Source organism: Molothrus ater, chromosome Z (assembly GCF_012460135.2).
Source record: "Molothrus ater isolate BHLD 08-10-18 breed brown headed cowbird chromosome Z, BPBGC_Mater_1.1, whole genome shotgun sequence".
Taxonomy (NCBI): Eukaryota; Metazoa; Chordata; class Aves; order Passeriformes; family Icteridae; genus Molothrus; species Molothrus ater.
This window is the reverse complement of record NC_050511.2, coordinates 12,202,364-12,220,297: the sequence shown is the minus strand read 5'-3', so window position 1 is coordinate 12,220,297 and position 17,934 is coordinate 12,202,364. Positions and strand designations below refer to the sequence as shown.

At 35.7% G+C, this 17,934-nt stretch overlaps 1 protein-coding gene across 1 annotated transcript in view; it reads right to left on the bottom strand.

Moving 5' to 3' along the window:
• The window catches only part of WDR70 (WD repeat domain 70), a 124,964-nt gene that overhangs the window by 92,829 nt on the left and 14,201 nt on the right, over positions 1-17,934 (bottom strand). Inside the window, exon 6 of the mRNA XM_036403487.1 lies at positions 928-987. Within this exon, the coding sequence (XP_036259380.1) occupies positions 928-987 (60 nt within the window). The remainder of the gene's footprint in view (positions 1-927; positions 988-17,934) is intronic.

Here is a 17,934-nt window from a genome sequence, read left to right as displayed (position 1 = left end):
GTAACTTCCACTTAACAAGGCCTTTTAGTTAGAAATAACATGAGCTTACTCTTTAAGAAGTCATGAAAAGATTTACTGGTTTAATATAGAAAAAAAATAAATCAAAAAAAATTACCTAACAAAGTTTGTTAGGACGTGTATTCAAGAAATTTACTGCAGAAGCAGGTGGTGTCACATGTAAAATGGGAAACTGATTTGCACTAGTACACTACTCTGCAAAATCTAGTATCCATAGAAATTAATATGCAAAGCAGTTGCGTGCATTGTGTGTAGAAAAATCCACTCTATTTTGTTTAATGTTGTGCAATGCATCTTTTACAGGTCAATCAGCCCACAAAAACAATTGAATTTATATTGAAGATGTGATTATACAGAGATAGAAATACATAGAGCAAAGAAAGATACTTCCAGGTTTGATTGTGGTTCTTTCAAAAAAAAGCAAAGGAGCAGTAGTGAAGATAAAAACTAGAAAAGATGCAGTGAAAGACAAGGAAGAACAAGATCTCAAGAAATTGAGAATGGTGTATAAATAAAAGACTGAAGTAAAATGAAGTACTTGGCTGCAAAGAAGTCGTTGGCAATAACATTCTCCTTTAAACCCATGACCAAAGAAAGGTCTAGATTAGACCCATGTCTACATATTAGGAAGGTCTATCCTAGAAGAAAAGCTCTAACAATTACAGAGAACATACTTGATGACAATGACACTACAGTTGAGTCAAATGGAGCCATATTTAGGTTATTACAAGAAATTGAAGAGGTAGTCATGAAACACACTTTCAATTGCACTAAGAAAAGAGACCAACTAAAATAACAAATCAAGGAAAAATATGCTTCTTGAACTTTAGCTGATAAGTATTTCTTAACCTATTTCACAGACTGGCATAGTTTAGAAAAGCATGAAGGGTTGAAAACGTTATCACTTACTGTCTTTGTTCCATGCTGGAGTGTAATTTCATGAGAATCTGGGATTTTCTTGACAGGGTTCTGGAAAAAAAGAAAATTCACCTCTGTGAAAACACTGTTATCCCAAAAAAACACACTAATGCAATATATATGTAAAAGTAAGAAGTCTTCCATCATACCAGTTGTAACATGAGGAGAAGAAATGGGAAAATCATAAACCAGAGACTGATTTCACATTTTTATTTGCATGAATAGACTCCCAAAAATATGATAAATAATTGTTTTTAAAATATGACACCATCTTAAGACTAAAACACAAAAATATTTTCTTTTTTTTTTCTCTTCGGAAGATATTAGTTCACACAGACAGAAATGTAATGGAAGTACTCAAGTACTTTTGAACAACTTTCTACAAAGGTCTACAATGTGAATCATTACCCTCAAAATGCTTCTTTATCTGGCACCACTCCAGTTTCCCAAAGCAGGCACTATCTATCCTCTTGATGTCTAACATCTTTGCTATAATTTTCTGTCGCTAAGTATGATTTTAAAATAATTTTAGGCACATTTTATACTACACAATTAAGCTCCTGTCTTATCCATCTCTGCCAATCCCTTCACTATTTTTCATGCTTCACAGAAACATCTCTATAGCATCAGGCTGATTGCCTTCACACTTTTTTAATCTTCTTTATCAGTTCCATCTTTTATTTCTCTGATAAAACTGAAACTTTTATTATCTTTGGTTTAGCCACACCTACCCTTCTTCTAACTTTACTTAAACTACAAGGCAGTACACTTAGATTAGACATTATTCTTTACTTTGAAGGTTCTTAGGCACCGGCACAGGTTGCCCAGAGAAGCTGTGGATGTTTCATTCCTGGAAATGTTCCAGGTCATGTTGGATAATGCTCCGAGCGACTCAGTCTAGTGGAAGGTGCTTCTGCCCATGGCAGGGGGGTTGAAATGAAATGGTCTTTAAGGGGGGGAGGACATGGAGGCTGTGCATGTGCTTTCATAATTTGTCTTCCAGAGCAACCACTTTGCTCACTGAAGCCCAACTGGGATGCAGCAAGACATCCCCTGCTAACAGGAAGTAGAAAATAAATCCTCTGCTTTCCCTTGTTTCCATGTTCAGACTTCACTTTTACTTCATTAAGCTGCCTTTATCTCGATCCATGCAATTTTTCTCCATCTTCCTCTCTTCTCCCACTCCATCCTGCTGAGGATGGAGTGATAAAGCAGCTTGGTGGGCATCCAGCCAAGGTCAGCCCACCAGAAGGTAACAGTAATGGTTTACCAATAACTACACCACAACCTAAAAGGAATAGCCCACATGGAACCAAGTGACACTTTCACAGATTCTGTGGTTTAGAAGCTGAGAAACATTTGTAGCTCAAAATTCCCAAGCAAAGCTGTGATTATGAAAATGAGTTTATTATTCAAGGGACACTATAAAGCACACAAAGGTATCATAATAATACAAATTAAGTTTCCAATGCTCCATCATTCCCTACACTATAAACTGATATTCGTTGTTCTTGGAATGCAAAAAACTGCTCAACAGCCATTGCCTGCACTTGTCATCCAAGTACATTCCATAAAAACCCAAATGTGAAAAGCAAACAATTTCCAAGATTCATCCACAACATACATCACACACAATAAAAGATGTACTATTTTTGTGAATCAAAGGCTTTCACAGAAACTTGCTGCATTCTTACCTTAATCACTGCCAGGTTGCTTTTCTTATTGGAATATTATAGAGTTCTCCAGTTCACGTAACTTACCACAAAGGTTGGTATTGTATGTCTATATTGTGTCAGTATTGAATTTCATTTTCAGAGGGTATCTTAACTACTTTGAGAGGTCTTTCAGTAAGTCAAAGAAAAAATAATTTATTAATAAACAAAATTATCTAGAAAAAAATTACCTTATTTTAATTACTAGCTCCCTCAGGTGACAAGAATTAAATCCCCCTTTTTATGAGAAGAGTGAAGCACTAACATGAAAACATTCTTGCCTTACACCACACTCACATTGAACAGTATTCTGGCTACTCATTTTAGGGAAGAAAAACAGACAGGAATATATTCTGCCACCTGATAAATCAAACATTCTGAGCCTAAAAGTCAGACACTTGGCAACTGCTACTGGTGCTAAGCTCTGCAGGGTCCAAGGGATGCCTGACAGTTAAAGTAACTGTTTAGACTATTCAAAACAAAAATTAAGATAACAACATCCAGGAACGCATCTTGGCATAACATCTTAAAATTAGCTAAATATTTACAAAAAACCAAGGTGGCTTATTCTATTTTAGTTAACCATGAACTTCCTAAATAACTCAGAATGCTGTATTTCTAATGTGCTACAGCACATTAGAAATATATATGCACACAAGATAATCAGATGCAACTACCAGCACTATTGCACTTTTCCAATTATTACCCTTCAAAGAATAATGAATTAAATCCTTTTTTTTCAACTTCGAAAGGGAAATATAGCTAATACATTTAGGCTGATTTGAACATCTGGATATCATGTACGCTGGAATATTACTGTAAGTGTGGAAAAAAAAAAGACAAGATGGAGTTTGCCTGAAATGTACCTGCACTTCCAGATCTTCAGCTATTGTTTGGATTTTAGATGTTAACTTTACACTATATGATTTCACTAATATTGTTCTGCAAAAGTTGTATAGTGATTAAAACTACAGGAGATAAAATCTTTTTACACCAGGATTTCCAGGGTGGTTTTTGTTGTTGCTGTTGTTGTTTTCTTTTAAAGCCCAGGAGGAAAAGATAATATTTTAAATTTCTGCTTCAGCAGAAACAGAGGAAAATAGTTATGGTGTTGACATATCTCCTAATACTTATACAAAAATTCCCAATTCCATGGCTGACATAAGATTAATATATATTAAATCTGTGAAACAGACTATTCTACACGTTCACAGGTTTTTGTCAAAATGAACAGTTTTACCTTAAAAGCAATTTCTGCAAAGGGGACATTGTAAATCAGCACCACATCTGCAGTATGGAGTTTCAATTTTTTCAGGGAATTTCAACCCTAGCTGAGTTTATACTCCTGGGCCTAAAAACAATCTTCTATTTACTGAACCACTTTCAATAAATATTGTGGATTTTTTCCCCTTGTTCCTTTTGGGAGCTTCCTTATTCTCAAACAATACTCAGAAAATATGCCACTAGCAACCAGAGGTTGAAACTAGATTAGTCTCCCCAGAATGTCTCGAGAAAAATCAGACAAAAACAAAAAATCAAATAAACCAAAATTACTCACTTTTTCATGGCCCAACCAGAGAAGGGAAAAATTTAGGCACATTTATACCTAAAAAGAACCTCTGCTGTTCCTTTTCCAGAGGTTTGTATATAAATGGAAATTGTATTTTATGAGAGAGTTTTGCAAACTATAAGAAATCTTTCACACATCAGGCCTTTAAATAGGAACTTTTCTGGGTACCTACAATACTATAATTTACAGAGAAAAACCATTTATTTTTTCTCTGTGTTTGCAATTGCCTTTTTTGAGAACTTCAAGATCATATGCTGCCCTGGAAAAAATCTGGATAGCTCCTTTGTTCCCAGTTCTGTCCTGAAACACTGGCTTCCTGAAAACTTGCAACTATCTATCATTTGTGAGAGCAGAGCTTTCTCTCAGAGCATTTTTCTCTCATGGCACAGCATGGAGAAAAAAAAATGCAAAACTATAGCTGGTTGAACTAAAAGGTGAGCACTTTCCCTCTCTTGAGCAAGAGAAAAGGTTAAAGAGAGCCTTTAAATTGATCAGGGAGCTGGAGCACTTCTCCTGTGAGGACAGGCTGGGAGCATTGCTCAGCCTGAAGAGAAGAGAAGGCTCTGGGGAAACATTATTCCTGTATCTGAAGGGGGCCTCAAAAAAGCTGGAGGGACTTACCACAAGGACGTGTAGCATTAGGACATAGGGCAGTAGGTTTAAACTGAGAAAGAGGGTAGGTTTTGATTAGAGATTACGAAGAAATTCTTTACTGTGAGGTTGGTGAGGTACTAGCGCAGGTTGCTGACAGAAGCTGTGGATGCCCCGTCCCTGAAGTTTTTTAGACCGGCCTGGATGGGGCGCTGAGCAACCTGGTTTAGTCGCAGGGACATTGGAATGAAATGGTCTTTAAGGTCCCTTTCAATCCGAACCATTCGATATTTCTAAGTGATTCTACAATACTAAAAACCCCCTTCTGCTCCAAGTGTACATACACCCTGCTCTTTCAGGTCTCTGGTTTGATATACTCCACAGGGAAGATGCTGTCTGTTCATGGGCAGGAACGATGAGAAGGAGGCAAGAGCTACACTTCACAGATATTTCTCCATTGCTGGTGAAAATGCAGGTTTTGCAGAACAAGTATCACAAAGGTGGTCTGACACAGATGATTACTGCCTTATTTGAAGAGAGATGGAAATGACTGGAATACTAAATAGACAACAGGAATAGCTGGTTCAAGTGGAAAGGGAACAACAAACCCTAGCAACAAACAGTAATGCAAGTACCAGCATCTACTTAAGAACTTAGCTCCCCACAAAAAAGGTCCCCCTACAGAAGGCCATGTTTTAATCATTCAAATCTCAGGCCTTCTGGCAATTTAGAAAAAAGGACTTCTTATTTTTGTGCCTGTTGTTTAAATACATAATGTCCATGTTTTCTTGCAAGTTTTTTTAAAGCTTATTCTCTTCCCATCCAAAATTACTGATTTGCATGGAAAAGCAAATGTCACACTGCTGATAGGCAAGATGAGGAGCGCAGGAAAATTTGAGACCCTTTGAAAGACTTTTATTTTGTACACCAGCATACAGACTGACAAGGCTGAAATCTGTCTTTTGATCAGATACCAGCATATTTACCCCTCTGTTATTTTCTTCAGCAAAGCATTCAAAACCGTAAATGCAATTAAGAAAGTTAAGCAAGATGACAGGAAAGAGTTAAAAATAGAAATGTAATATCTTCTTATAAAAATGTTCATACTTAAAACATTTTTAGGACAAAAATATGGGCAGACAACTCATCAACAATCACAACAGAAAAGACTGGATATCTGACACAGTAATTCCCAAAGCAGACAGTTACAACAGCACAAGCACTTCACAAAACCATGGAATGGTCAGTGTTGGAAGGGACCTCTGGAGATCATCCAGTCCAACCCCCTTGCCAAGGCAGGGTCACCTGGAGCAGGTGACACAGAAATTCAACCAGGTGGGTTTTGAATATCTCCAGAGAGGGAGACTCCATGGGCAGCCTGTAACGTTCAGACAGATAAAATACCACAGAAAACCAGTGAATTCTGGAGAAAAGCCACTGTTTATCGTGATCACCAAAGAAATCTGGTCCAAGTGCTGCAGTATCTAGGCACAACCATATGTTAATACGAATAGCAGAAGGCTTCAACTCATGCTTGTTATTGCTTGTCTGTATCAAAATGTGTTTGGTTTACAGGTCAAGTATTCCCTCTCACACATCACTTCAAATACACCCTAAACCCTTTTTTCAGTGTAAAGAAGTTCTAGAAGTCCATAAAACTTCAGAGGGGATACTTGCATAACCTTCTTGCATTGGAATTAACCTCAGGCCCACAAAAAAGCAGGTTTTCCCCTTCTACCTCACATCCAACTTCAATGTGCAAGTGAAGGAAATTAAGAGACTATTTTAGTGATGATGAACAGAGAGAAAAGAACCCTGTTCTGTTCTTCAATATTAAGTCTGAAACATTATTTGAAGATAAAAGGAGGTTAAGGGGAGTATTTCACAAATCTGGAAGAAAACATCCCTCATTCCTCTTTTCAAACTAGATAAATGTTTTCAGCTGTTAGGCACCCAGATGAATTTTCCATGACAGCAGTGAAAGGTGAAGGCAGTAGTAAGTGTTCTAATTTCTTTTTTTCTGTTCTTTTTTAAACCTGTTTTTCAAACAAACACACAGTGATGTCATGTTTTGTTCCACAATCATGCACTGATTAAAACCACACTACTTGTAAAATGGGCAAGTTTACCAAGTCACAATTTTTCACTCTTTTCTTCTGTAAACTAAACTGAAAATAAATGTGTAAGATATACACTAAGGTTGCACAAGTGAACACTCAAGAGAAAGACAAAGTATGAAAAATTACAATATAAGAGATGGGCAAGATGCTGTTCCACAGCAACAGAAAAATGTAAATTTTTTTGGGTTTACAGGAGTGCATTACCCACAAACTTCCATGCAGAAGGAAGCATACAGATTTGAAAGGACATTTCAACAACTTTTAATTTCCTCTCTTTTAGGTGTTAGAATTGACAGATGTATTCTCATGCAAACTTGCATGTTATTAAACTCAGCTTGGCCCAGATTCATATAATCTGAGTTTCTAAACGTGATACATCTAAATATGGAAACAACTTTCTTCAGACTTCCTGTACAGTCTTCAAAAATAAGTAAATAACTAAAGAAGAAGAATCAGTGTACCAAAAAAACAAAACTATTTTGAAACCTCTCTCTCTTCATTAATTATTCAGGAAAAGTGCAAAGCATCTGAATTCCTAGCATAGGTGCCTTGATTAAATTGATTAAATTAAATTAGAGCATGCATGCCTGTATTATCTAAATTTCTGGTCTGAAGATAAAGGAAAACATTCTGGAAAACAGGAGGATGTATGCAAACACTGGTATGTATTATCTTGGCTGGCATTCCTACAAAACACCCAAAATATCCATTACTCATGGAAAAACATAGATAACTATAACTGCATGATGAATGCAGAAAACCTTCAAAATTAACAGAAATATCAGAAGGGTCCTACAAAATTATATTGGTTCCCATTTTCCAGCCTTTAATTTAGGTGAGTCAAAACAGCACAGAATATTTACATCTTGAATTTTAAGTATAGGAAGATCAAGGAGATGTTATTCTTTCCTTTAGTGAATTAAGAGGTATTGCCTCAGTATGCACTCAAGAATTAAATGGTAGTTTAAATAGATAAACTTCCTTTCAAATACCAACAGGAAGTAAATTTAATTATTCAACATGGAAATAGTACTGTGGCTAGTTTCTCCCAACATCATCTAATTCAGAGATTCGTGTAATTTTTCTCTTATGATCTGAACCTTAGTGTTTTGTCAGGTTCGACCAGCAAGGAAAAAGGCTTTAGACTAAATTTTTATTCCAACATGACTGCCTAAAAGTAATAAATTTCTATTGTTATTATAGGACAGATACAACATATTTTATTAGATGTTTAGTCAAATGGTAACTCAGAGACTGTGCCATGACACAACAGGTAACATCAACTAACTCCCCCTTCCCTTTCATGCCACTTACCAGCATATCCCTTTCTGAAATGACTCCAATGGCTTAGCAGTCTAGAAAAGGTATTACAAATAGAATCTCAGCATGTTTGCAAGCACCATTTTTAGAAATAAACATCATACTTCTGAAGTACAGCAAAAAGCCTGCTTGATCTATCTTCCGGGTGCTACTTTTAGACACATTTCAGGAGGTTGCTATTTTTTATCTAGATTCCTAAATCTCATTCAGATAAATTTCTAAATTTGTAACTAGTCTTTGATTTATGAAGTCATAGTTTATATTAAATTAATTATTATGACATGGGAATTGTTCTCACAATGTATACCAAAGAAATTCTCTTGAGCCTTTTTTAAAACAAGTTATAATCATCGATAAAACTGATTTAAATCTAAAATTGCCTGGAGTCATTCAAGTTTCCTCTGCAGTTTCTGGGAGACAGGTTTACTTAAACTGAGTATTCTAGTTACATTCCACTCATATAACCACCTACCTGTTTCATCTTTATCTTCTCAGCTTCAAATGGGTATAAATATAAATATAAATATAAATATAAATATAAATATAAATATAAATATAAATATAAATATAAATATAAATATAAATATAAATATAAATACTTCAAATTTGCTGAAACTATATGTACAGCTGCCACATACCACCAAAAAGCACCCATGTTCAGTCAAGTTACTGTTTTACTACAATAAAAAATTACAAAACATTACTGCTACCTGCCATATTAGGAATGAAAAAAATCTCTAGCATTTTCAGTCAGGCATATCCTTTATTAAGGTTATTCCTTAGAGCTGAATAGAGCACTTTGTTTTAACATAATGGAATACTTCCATTTACTCTGCAACAGTAAAACAACTTACACAACCATCGATCAGCAGATAATGAGAAGAAATAAACTCTGAAAGCTCTGTTCAGGTTGGTAGGTTTCCAAACCATAGCTTAATTATAAAATCAGAAAGGACAAATAATTGTGAACTTCTAAGTCTTTAGAGAAAATGTGCCAAATGCTTAGTTCAGATGGGAACAGGCATTCACCTATTTTACATTCAGCTTGTGTATAATTTTGTACCACAGAGTCTGTGTGAGAGTTCAACCACAGGGAATATGCCATAAAAGACACCCATGAAAGAATCCAAAACCAAAACATAGAATGCACAACCAGACTGAACTTAACATTTGTTAATGCATAACATTTTTCAGCCTGCTAGCCAGTTCACTTAATTATTTACATTAAACCTGCTCCAAAACATCTTTTATCTAAACTACACAGACACTTTATCATTACCACCATTTGGCAAACTTTAGAGAATAAAGAGCATGAAGTTCTTTCACCTGACTCACCAAGATAAACCATGAACACTTAGATGTTTTTCACTCTTTAAAATAGCTTTACTGTTCTCTAAATTTAACTGCTGTCGAAATAGAAGTACCTAATGAACTATCTTACAATTCAAAAATACGTACAAAAAAGTTAAACAAGTTTTTTCAAAAAAATATATTCCTTGCCTCTATATACTTAAAAAGTCAACAATATTACTAAGCCTTTATAATTCATGCAGCAAAACCCAATTTTAGTTACATGCACTTCTATGAATGTACATCAGAGGCTTTATTAAATTAAAGTTACATGTGCAGTACAATATGCATTAAGGCTTCTTTTGAAAGTTGTGTAACCACTGAAATTAAGTCCATCAACAGCAATACAATCCTGGGCTCATCAAAGCTTAAAAACACAATGCAACCAATATATAATCAATATTTGGAATTGCAATCTAAAACAGAAATAGTATTACCACAACTGAAATAAAATCCATTTTTCCTCTTATCAAAAAGAGCCTTATTTAACAAGCTCATTTTAAGACTTCTGGTGAACATGTAAGCGTGGAATTTAATAATCAGGATAATACAACCTCTATACCAGTATAATGACAACTTCATTAGCAAGCCCCCTTTTTTAAACTGTGTTTTAATGACCAAAATTGGTGTAGACCAATCCTTAACCTTTAACTGTGCTATTTATTTGACTTCTACATACCTCCATTTCCTCACCTGAAAAAATGGGAATAAATAACACCTATTTCAAGGAATCTGCTATAAGGTTTTCAGCAATGATGGTGAAGTTTTTCATATTCCCTAGGGGTCCTGTTGGTCTTAGCAAACACTACCTTCAGCAAACCAAACCATTACAGCTCAAGAGAGAGAGAGATGTCCACAGATTCCACTTTTCAACAGTTCTACAGCTGTTATTGTGAAACATGTTCATTCGGAAGTTTACTTCAGGATCTTGAGAGACAGAAATTTATGTGTAACAACCCACCTAGTGACAATGACAGCAGTTGTCCACAAATTTACCAAATAATTACAGTAAGGAATTAAAAGAGTGTGTAGTGTGTGTGTGTGTGTGTGTGTGTGTGTGTGTGTGTGTGAGCTAGTCATGTAAAGAAGATCTGCAACACAGGGTGAAGGTAGGGGGACAAGGGTTAAAAATTACAGCATGTCTCTGTTACTGCAGGAAGGAAGAACAATTTCCTATGTAGCTTCCACAGCTGGTTCCAATTCCATTACTCTTTCGATTACTAATTCTCCCATGCCACCCATAAATTACCTTCAAAACATTAACATTTAAGCTCTCTTATAGCAGCACAATTTTATGTAATGTGACATGAGGATAAATTGCTAAGTGACTTTATGCATCTGGAAAGAGGAAAAGATACATTTATATTGCATGGACTTGAGGTCTATGCTTGGTAGAAAACACCTTCACGCTTCACTCAGGTATATTCTTTTCTATTCTATTCTAAAGCTTATGGCAGAAGAAAGCAGTGCATTAGGGCCAAATAATGTATCTCATATTGCTAAAATGGTTGTAACACCCAACAACCCTGCAACAATTTTTAAGATGTGCAAGGGACGTACTAAGCACTAGGTTAGAAATGGTAACCAGTGTGAATATCCTGGCTTTATTTGGAACCATAAAGCAAATAATTGTAAAATGTTGTGTGTAACAATTATGAAACATGCTTGTCTTCTATGCATTTATATGGTGTATTTAACTAAAATACCTATATATGTTGAAATCCCTCCAGCGTATTGTATCAAAAATATTGATTTCCATACATGTACTGTAGTCTGAAAATTCCAAATGATTACAATTAAACGTGACAGGACACACAACTTGACAGAAAGCCACTGATTTCTACGAAGCAATGAAACTTAACTGTTAAGTATGGCTCCGCTCTGGGTTATACAGGAAAAGAACAAACACCTTAACACAGCTTTCAGTGGAATGTCACCCACGTTAAATCCAACATTTATTATAGTCATTCTTTAAGGAGCCTGAAGTATACGAGTACACAGAAGCAATGCTTTCACTTTTTAACCCAGACTAAGATAAAGATCCATTGTCTTGACAACATGAACTGTTGTGCACAGAAAAAGAACACAAAAAATCAACATCATACCTTCCTGAATACCTCATTTCAGATTTTTATTGACATTATTTAAGATGTCATACAACTTCCTTCCTTCCTTCCTAACACATAAAAGACATAGATTAGATACAACCTATGATACCTCTCCTTATTCAATAGGTTTCTAGATCTTCACAAGGAGTTGCTCATGATACTCCATACTATACAAAGATTACTTGAGTTACAGGAAAAATCTTCCTTTTACAATCTAAAGTTTAAGTTTGGATTATATTATTCAAATGCAATTGATATTACTTCTGCATATAATAAACTTGTTAACTTATCTGAAATGGATTAACAATATGCATCTTCAACTTGGTCATAACAGACAGTTACCATTTTTAGTTCACACCAATCTAGTACAAAGATGGCAACTTCAGATATTTAGATGAAACTCTACAATTACTTTTTTTTCAAGAGTCAGGAAAGAAAAGCACAGTCCATAAGTATAAAGAACTCCAGATTCCAGACCACATATCTACTACATATCGGCTGTAAAATTTTCAATATGACAATTGCTTTTGTACTTGTATGTTTTAAATAGGATAAAATGCTGATATTCCAGTGAATATAGTATGTTTGTTCATTGAGCTGCTCAGATTTCACTAAGACAGAAATCATTATTAATGCCAATTACTTATAAACAATCACTGAATAGTTTAAGTTGATAGGGACCTGTAAAAGCCATCTAGTCCAATGCCCCTGCAATGAACACGGATATATTCAACTACATCACGTTGCACAGACATCTGTTCAACCTGGACTTGAATTTTGTTTCCAGGGTTGGGGCATGTACCATCTCTCCCTGGGTAACCTGTTCCAGTGTTTTACAGGCCTCAGCATAAAAAAACTTACATCTAAGCTAAATCAACCCTCTTTTTGCTCAATGTCATTACCCCTTGCTCAGTACCTACATACCCTGCTAAAATGTTTGTCCCCATCTTTCTTGTGGGGCTGCTTTAGGTACTGAAAGGCTGCAGTAAGGTATCCTCAGTGTCTTCTCTTCTTCAAGTCCCAATTCTCCCAGCCTTTTTATCACATGAGAGGTGCTGCAGTCCTCTGAGCAAGGGCCCTGTGGCCCTTCCCTGGACTCACTCTGAAAGGGCCTTGTCCTTCTTTTTTATGCTGGGAGCCCAGAACTGGATGCAGTGCTCCAGTTAGATCTCACCAGAGTAGAGCAGAGGGGCAGAATCCCCTCCCTCCCCTGTTGCCCATGGGGTTCTGGATGCAACCCAGGCTTCCAGGGCAGCAAGCATATATTGCCAGGTTATTTCTAGCTTTTCACTCCCAATTTCTTCTTGGCTGCTCTCCATGCATTCCTCTAGGGATGTAAAAACAAACAAAAAACCCTCCATAAAAAGGGGGGGGGAATAACAAGCTTTGTGTATAATGCTTATGTTAGAAGTGCAGTTTTGATGTTGAGAAAACAGATCCATGATATTTCATACCTCCTGGCTGACTGATTGGTGAGGTTCCTAGGGAATGCATGATTCCATAACTACTGTTTCCATTCAAAAAGCAAACTCTATCTATAAAAATCCTCTAGCAGATCTTCCCCTGTAATAAGCAAGTCCAACATGCTATTCTGGCAAAAAAGAAACAAAAGTACAAAATACGCCAAAAATGTGCGTGAGAGAAGCATAGAGCTTATAAACACTTACTGGCTTTTCACAGGAAAAGCTGAAGTGGTGGGCAGGAACATATGACCCATAAAATAATCTGAATCAAATGCAGTCCAAGATTTTCCGCTCATATTTGTTCAAATTCCCCATTATGGACATATTCCAGACAACTCATAAGGAAGCCAAAACAAGGATTCCCAATTTTGCATAGTTGCTGCAATTGGGCAGAATTTAACTCTTGCTTCTGGAATTCATTCTGTAAGCCCAAATTCTTCACATTAACCTCATGTTTGACATCCCTCTTGAATGTGTGATCCACTAAATGACATGGTTTAGTTCTGAAACTAACGGCATCTCAAGTAACACCTACTGCTGTCCCAGCCTTGACTGCTTCCCGAGCCTCTTAAGACCTTACATTTCACCTCTTGGGAGCCACACAAAATGGACAGTAGATATGCTTCCAAAACAAACTGTTTCACAGTGAGTTTTTCAGTGCCATTATTCTGTTTACAGAAAAATTGCAAAGTGCAGGCCATTTGAAGACACTTCTCTTTACATGCTTGCTTTCAGAATTTAGTGGCCTTCCATATCACACATTTCAGATACTCTGGATCTTTAGTTAATTTAGCTACCAGAAGTAACAACCAGTCTGAGACAGCAAAAATGGATCTCTGTGTAGAGAGTGATGGCAAAACCTTGTCTTTATGTTCCTCTCATGAGATCTAATAAACCACTACAGACAGGAAGAAAGTGCCTTCATTTTATTTAGTGAGTAAAATTACGGAGTTTTTACTTTACATTCTTTCAGAAATGACTGTGTAGGACAATCTATTAAAAGGGGAAAACCTTTTAAAATACAGAAACCCTGACACTGGGTAAATTCTTCCTACCTGCGAACCACTTACCCTTAGAATTTCAGTGTAATACAGAATTAAGGAAATGGAGAAAGCAAAAGAATCCTGCTTTTAAAACAAAATCATCAATTTGAGACAAGCAGGTACAAAAACTATTAAAACCCATAATAAGTTACTCATGCATTCTGAAATCCTCACAATCACTATGATACCGAACAATTTCAGTAGCATGGACCATAGGTGAGGGAACAAGCTAGAAAGAGTGAGCAAATACATATAAATAGATTTTTGCAGCTGGTTGTGGATATCAAGGACTTACAAGTGTCTATTAATACTGACAGGGACTGGGCAGACAGAAATTGCACTATTAAAATTTTGCACAATAAAGGGAATGGAAGAGTTCTGGCTAAGACACTGGAATTTTTCATAAGGTTATGTATTTGCTCCAAATGATATTTACTGTTCTAGTGTCCACAAACTTGCACTTAAAGAACTCAAATAACCAATAAGCTATAATATGAACTGCACACAATTTAACCCATCCACCCCAAAGGATAAAAGACCTGAGATGACCTTCTTAGAACTTGCAATTACAACAAGGTATGGCATGTTAAGCCTCATGCTTACACAGTAAGCCCTTCTCACTGTAAAAGTGCCAAGCTGAGAGATTACTGTCAGTGTGCCTCCTGCATGCCTTTTTAGCAAGAAGAATGGCACACAGCAAGGTCAAGCAGTGCATTGTCAGGGGCTGCCACACAGTATTTTCAAAGCGCCAACAAAATCTAAAGCTGGGTTGTTTTCTTTGATGAAAGATGAGCTGTTACAGATTAAAGATAAATTAAATATTATTCATTCAACTTATTTCTAATAGAAACATTCTGCAAGTTTGGATTCTCATCAGCTCCTGGCCTGCAAGACAAACTTCCAAACACAGAAAGCCAAAACCTACCAATGATCTTTCTCTAAGATGATCTGTCGCTCAATTACTCCTGATTTAATTTTCTTTATCTACAAAAACTTCAATACCTACAAGGAGCTTTGAACCGAAACCAAAGGAAGTTCTAGGAAGTTTCAGTTACTGGGAAATTGTCCTGCTCAATTTAGTTCTGAAAATGAGCCATACCTTAGTAGCTATGTAATCATATGAGAAAACACAGCATAAAAATACTTTTTAATTTTAACATAAATTTGGTTTAAAATGCTCAAAAAAAAAAATCACGAATTAATATTCCAAATTCCTTACTATACTTGGAAACCAAGTAGGTTTGATAAATACATAACCGCCAGAAGGAAACACGAATCTGCAATCCCAAATTTTTAATTTCTTTTATTCACAATGCTTTGGAAATTTTCATCACTTTAAAGCATTACTGAGAGTAACATGAACTCTTCTTCAGGCACCCACGCACAAGATGCAGCTAGACACAAAATTTTACCTGTAAAATTTTGGGTAGCTTCTGTGGTATTTTCCCACCCACTCAAACTTGTTTGCAGAGTCCCTCATGAGGATACTCCCTAAAAGTACTAGACAGAGTTGCAGCTTCCATTAATTCCTACACTATGAGATGATTCTCAAGGGGTAAACTAATGCAAATTGCATTAAACTACAGAGTTAAACTACAGCTGACAACTATTATATTTTTTTACAGGATAGGACCAGTTTTCATAACTATCATGTGAATTGGGTAGATGCTTATTTAAAACAGCCTTATAAATAGCATAGTTGTAACTGATTTAGATCTAGTGACATTCATTTTACTCAGAGGAATTAATATATCTGCTGAAAATGCATTGAATTATTTTACTACTACTCATTCATTGAAAAACAGAATGCAGTTTCTTATTTGGAAAACAAGACTTTGAGAAATCACAGGAAACTACCATTAGGCTTTCTCATAAATTCACTGTCTACTCAATGTATCATAATTGTCTTCCCTAAGAAAAAAAATTTATGGACAAAAACTGGACTAAGTCTTACACTATTTATTTAGAGATAATTTAAAGAATCTGCCTTTAAAATTGCAGTTGTCCAATGCAAAAACTTTACTACTGACAGGCTTGCCCAGTCACAAATATAAACATTTGTTGTTATAAAAATATTTTTCATGAGTTCCTTTACGGAAAAGAGAAAAATATGAGAGTCACAAGAGACAGGGATACAAGCAGGAATGAGAAAGAGAATGCCTGATCCCTAGAAGGTACCTTAGGAACAGCCATTAATTATGACAGAGTACTGGTCTGAAAAAAAAAGGAAAAAAAAAAGAAAAAAAAAGTCCCAAACTAACTGGCTGTCCTCACCAAAGAAAATGCTAGATAAGGCAGCATTTAATCATGGAACAGAGAAACAACTCTGAAGGACTCTGAGAAAAGAAATGTAATAAATGCCAACTTTAAACAAATGAAGTTATTAAAACAAGTATTGACAGAAATCCATGTCAGAATTCTTAAACTACTTTCTATTGAGATGTACTGTGAAGTTTACTCTCACATTGTTATTTCTAGAATTTAAATTTGGATTATACACTTTTAATGAGTCAAAAATTACCACACTCTTATGTGCGACCCAACATTTAACCTTGCGTGCCTGCACACCCATGCACGTCATCCAAATGAGACAGCATTTTTGTAACACAAGGAAAAGTAAATGTTTGGAAAAAAAACAAGTGATATAAAAGAACAAAAAAAAAAAACAGTACATGGGGGTTTACAGCTTCTCCAAAATTTTAATATTGTCTTTAGAAAAAAATTATGGAGATAAAAACCAATTTATTTTCAGATGGTCTTAAGGCATCTAAAAGAATGCTCATAAAGACCAAAACTTTACACTGTACACTAAGCAGAGGTTGTCCTTAAAATGATTCAGCATTCTGTGTCACAGTGATCTTATAAAACAGGCATGTGCTGTTTGAAGTCACTGAGGATGATTAAGCTACTTAAATTTTTCTTCTAAATTTCCATTTCTGACATTTTTGGTACTCAGTAGAAAAGGTAGCAAATTAACTTCAAGAAGGAATGTCACTGAGAAATATCTTTATTCATATATTTAAGACAAGATCAGTTACTTTGTGGCATCAGTTTTTCAAGGGACATACACTGACTATTTGAACTGCAAAAAGTTACAAATCTGGTGGCACTGAAAGCCAACTGATGCCCAGAGATACCACACATCTGCCTTCTTTGCAGAGACCAGCATGTTCCAAAACACCCCAAGTAACAGGCTGGTTAGAAAAAGACACCTTCACAAATCCAGACAATGCATGAAACTTTTAAGATTACTGAGCTAAGAAAGAAAAACTTCCACTGCTGCATAAATCCTAAGTAACTTTTCCATCCTCCAACTAATCTTCCGGAGTTAACAAATGCATTTTTAACATGAGAGAAAAAAGGAAAGGCTATATGTATAACTTGATTTCTTTATTTCTTTGCTTCCGCCTTTAAATTAAAGTATTAAATCCATGGTTTGCCTGTAGTACATAATAGCAAAAGAACAGCAAATACACAAGCTAATAGAAGCAGATATTAATATAAAATTTTTCCTCATTCATAGGACATTGCAACTCTAATAAAGGTTATCAGCTCTTTCTGACACCTGAACTGCTCTAGAAATATACAACCTGCAGTAAGGGATGGGAAAATACCACTATATGTGCGATATCTGTGAAATCCTTGACTGAGAAAAACAAGCCAGAATTTCTAACATCTCCATGAAAATAACTAATATCAATTAAAACTCTAGCTTCTGCTT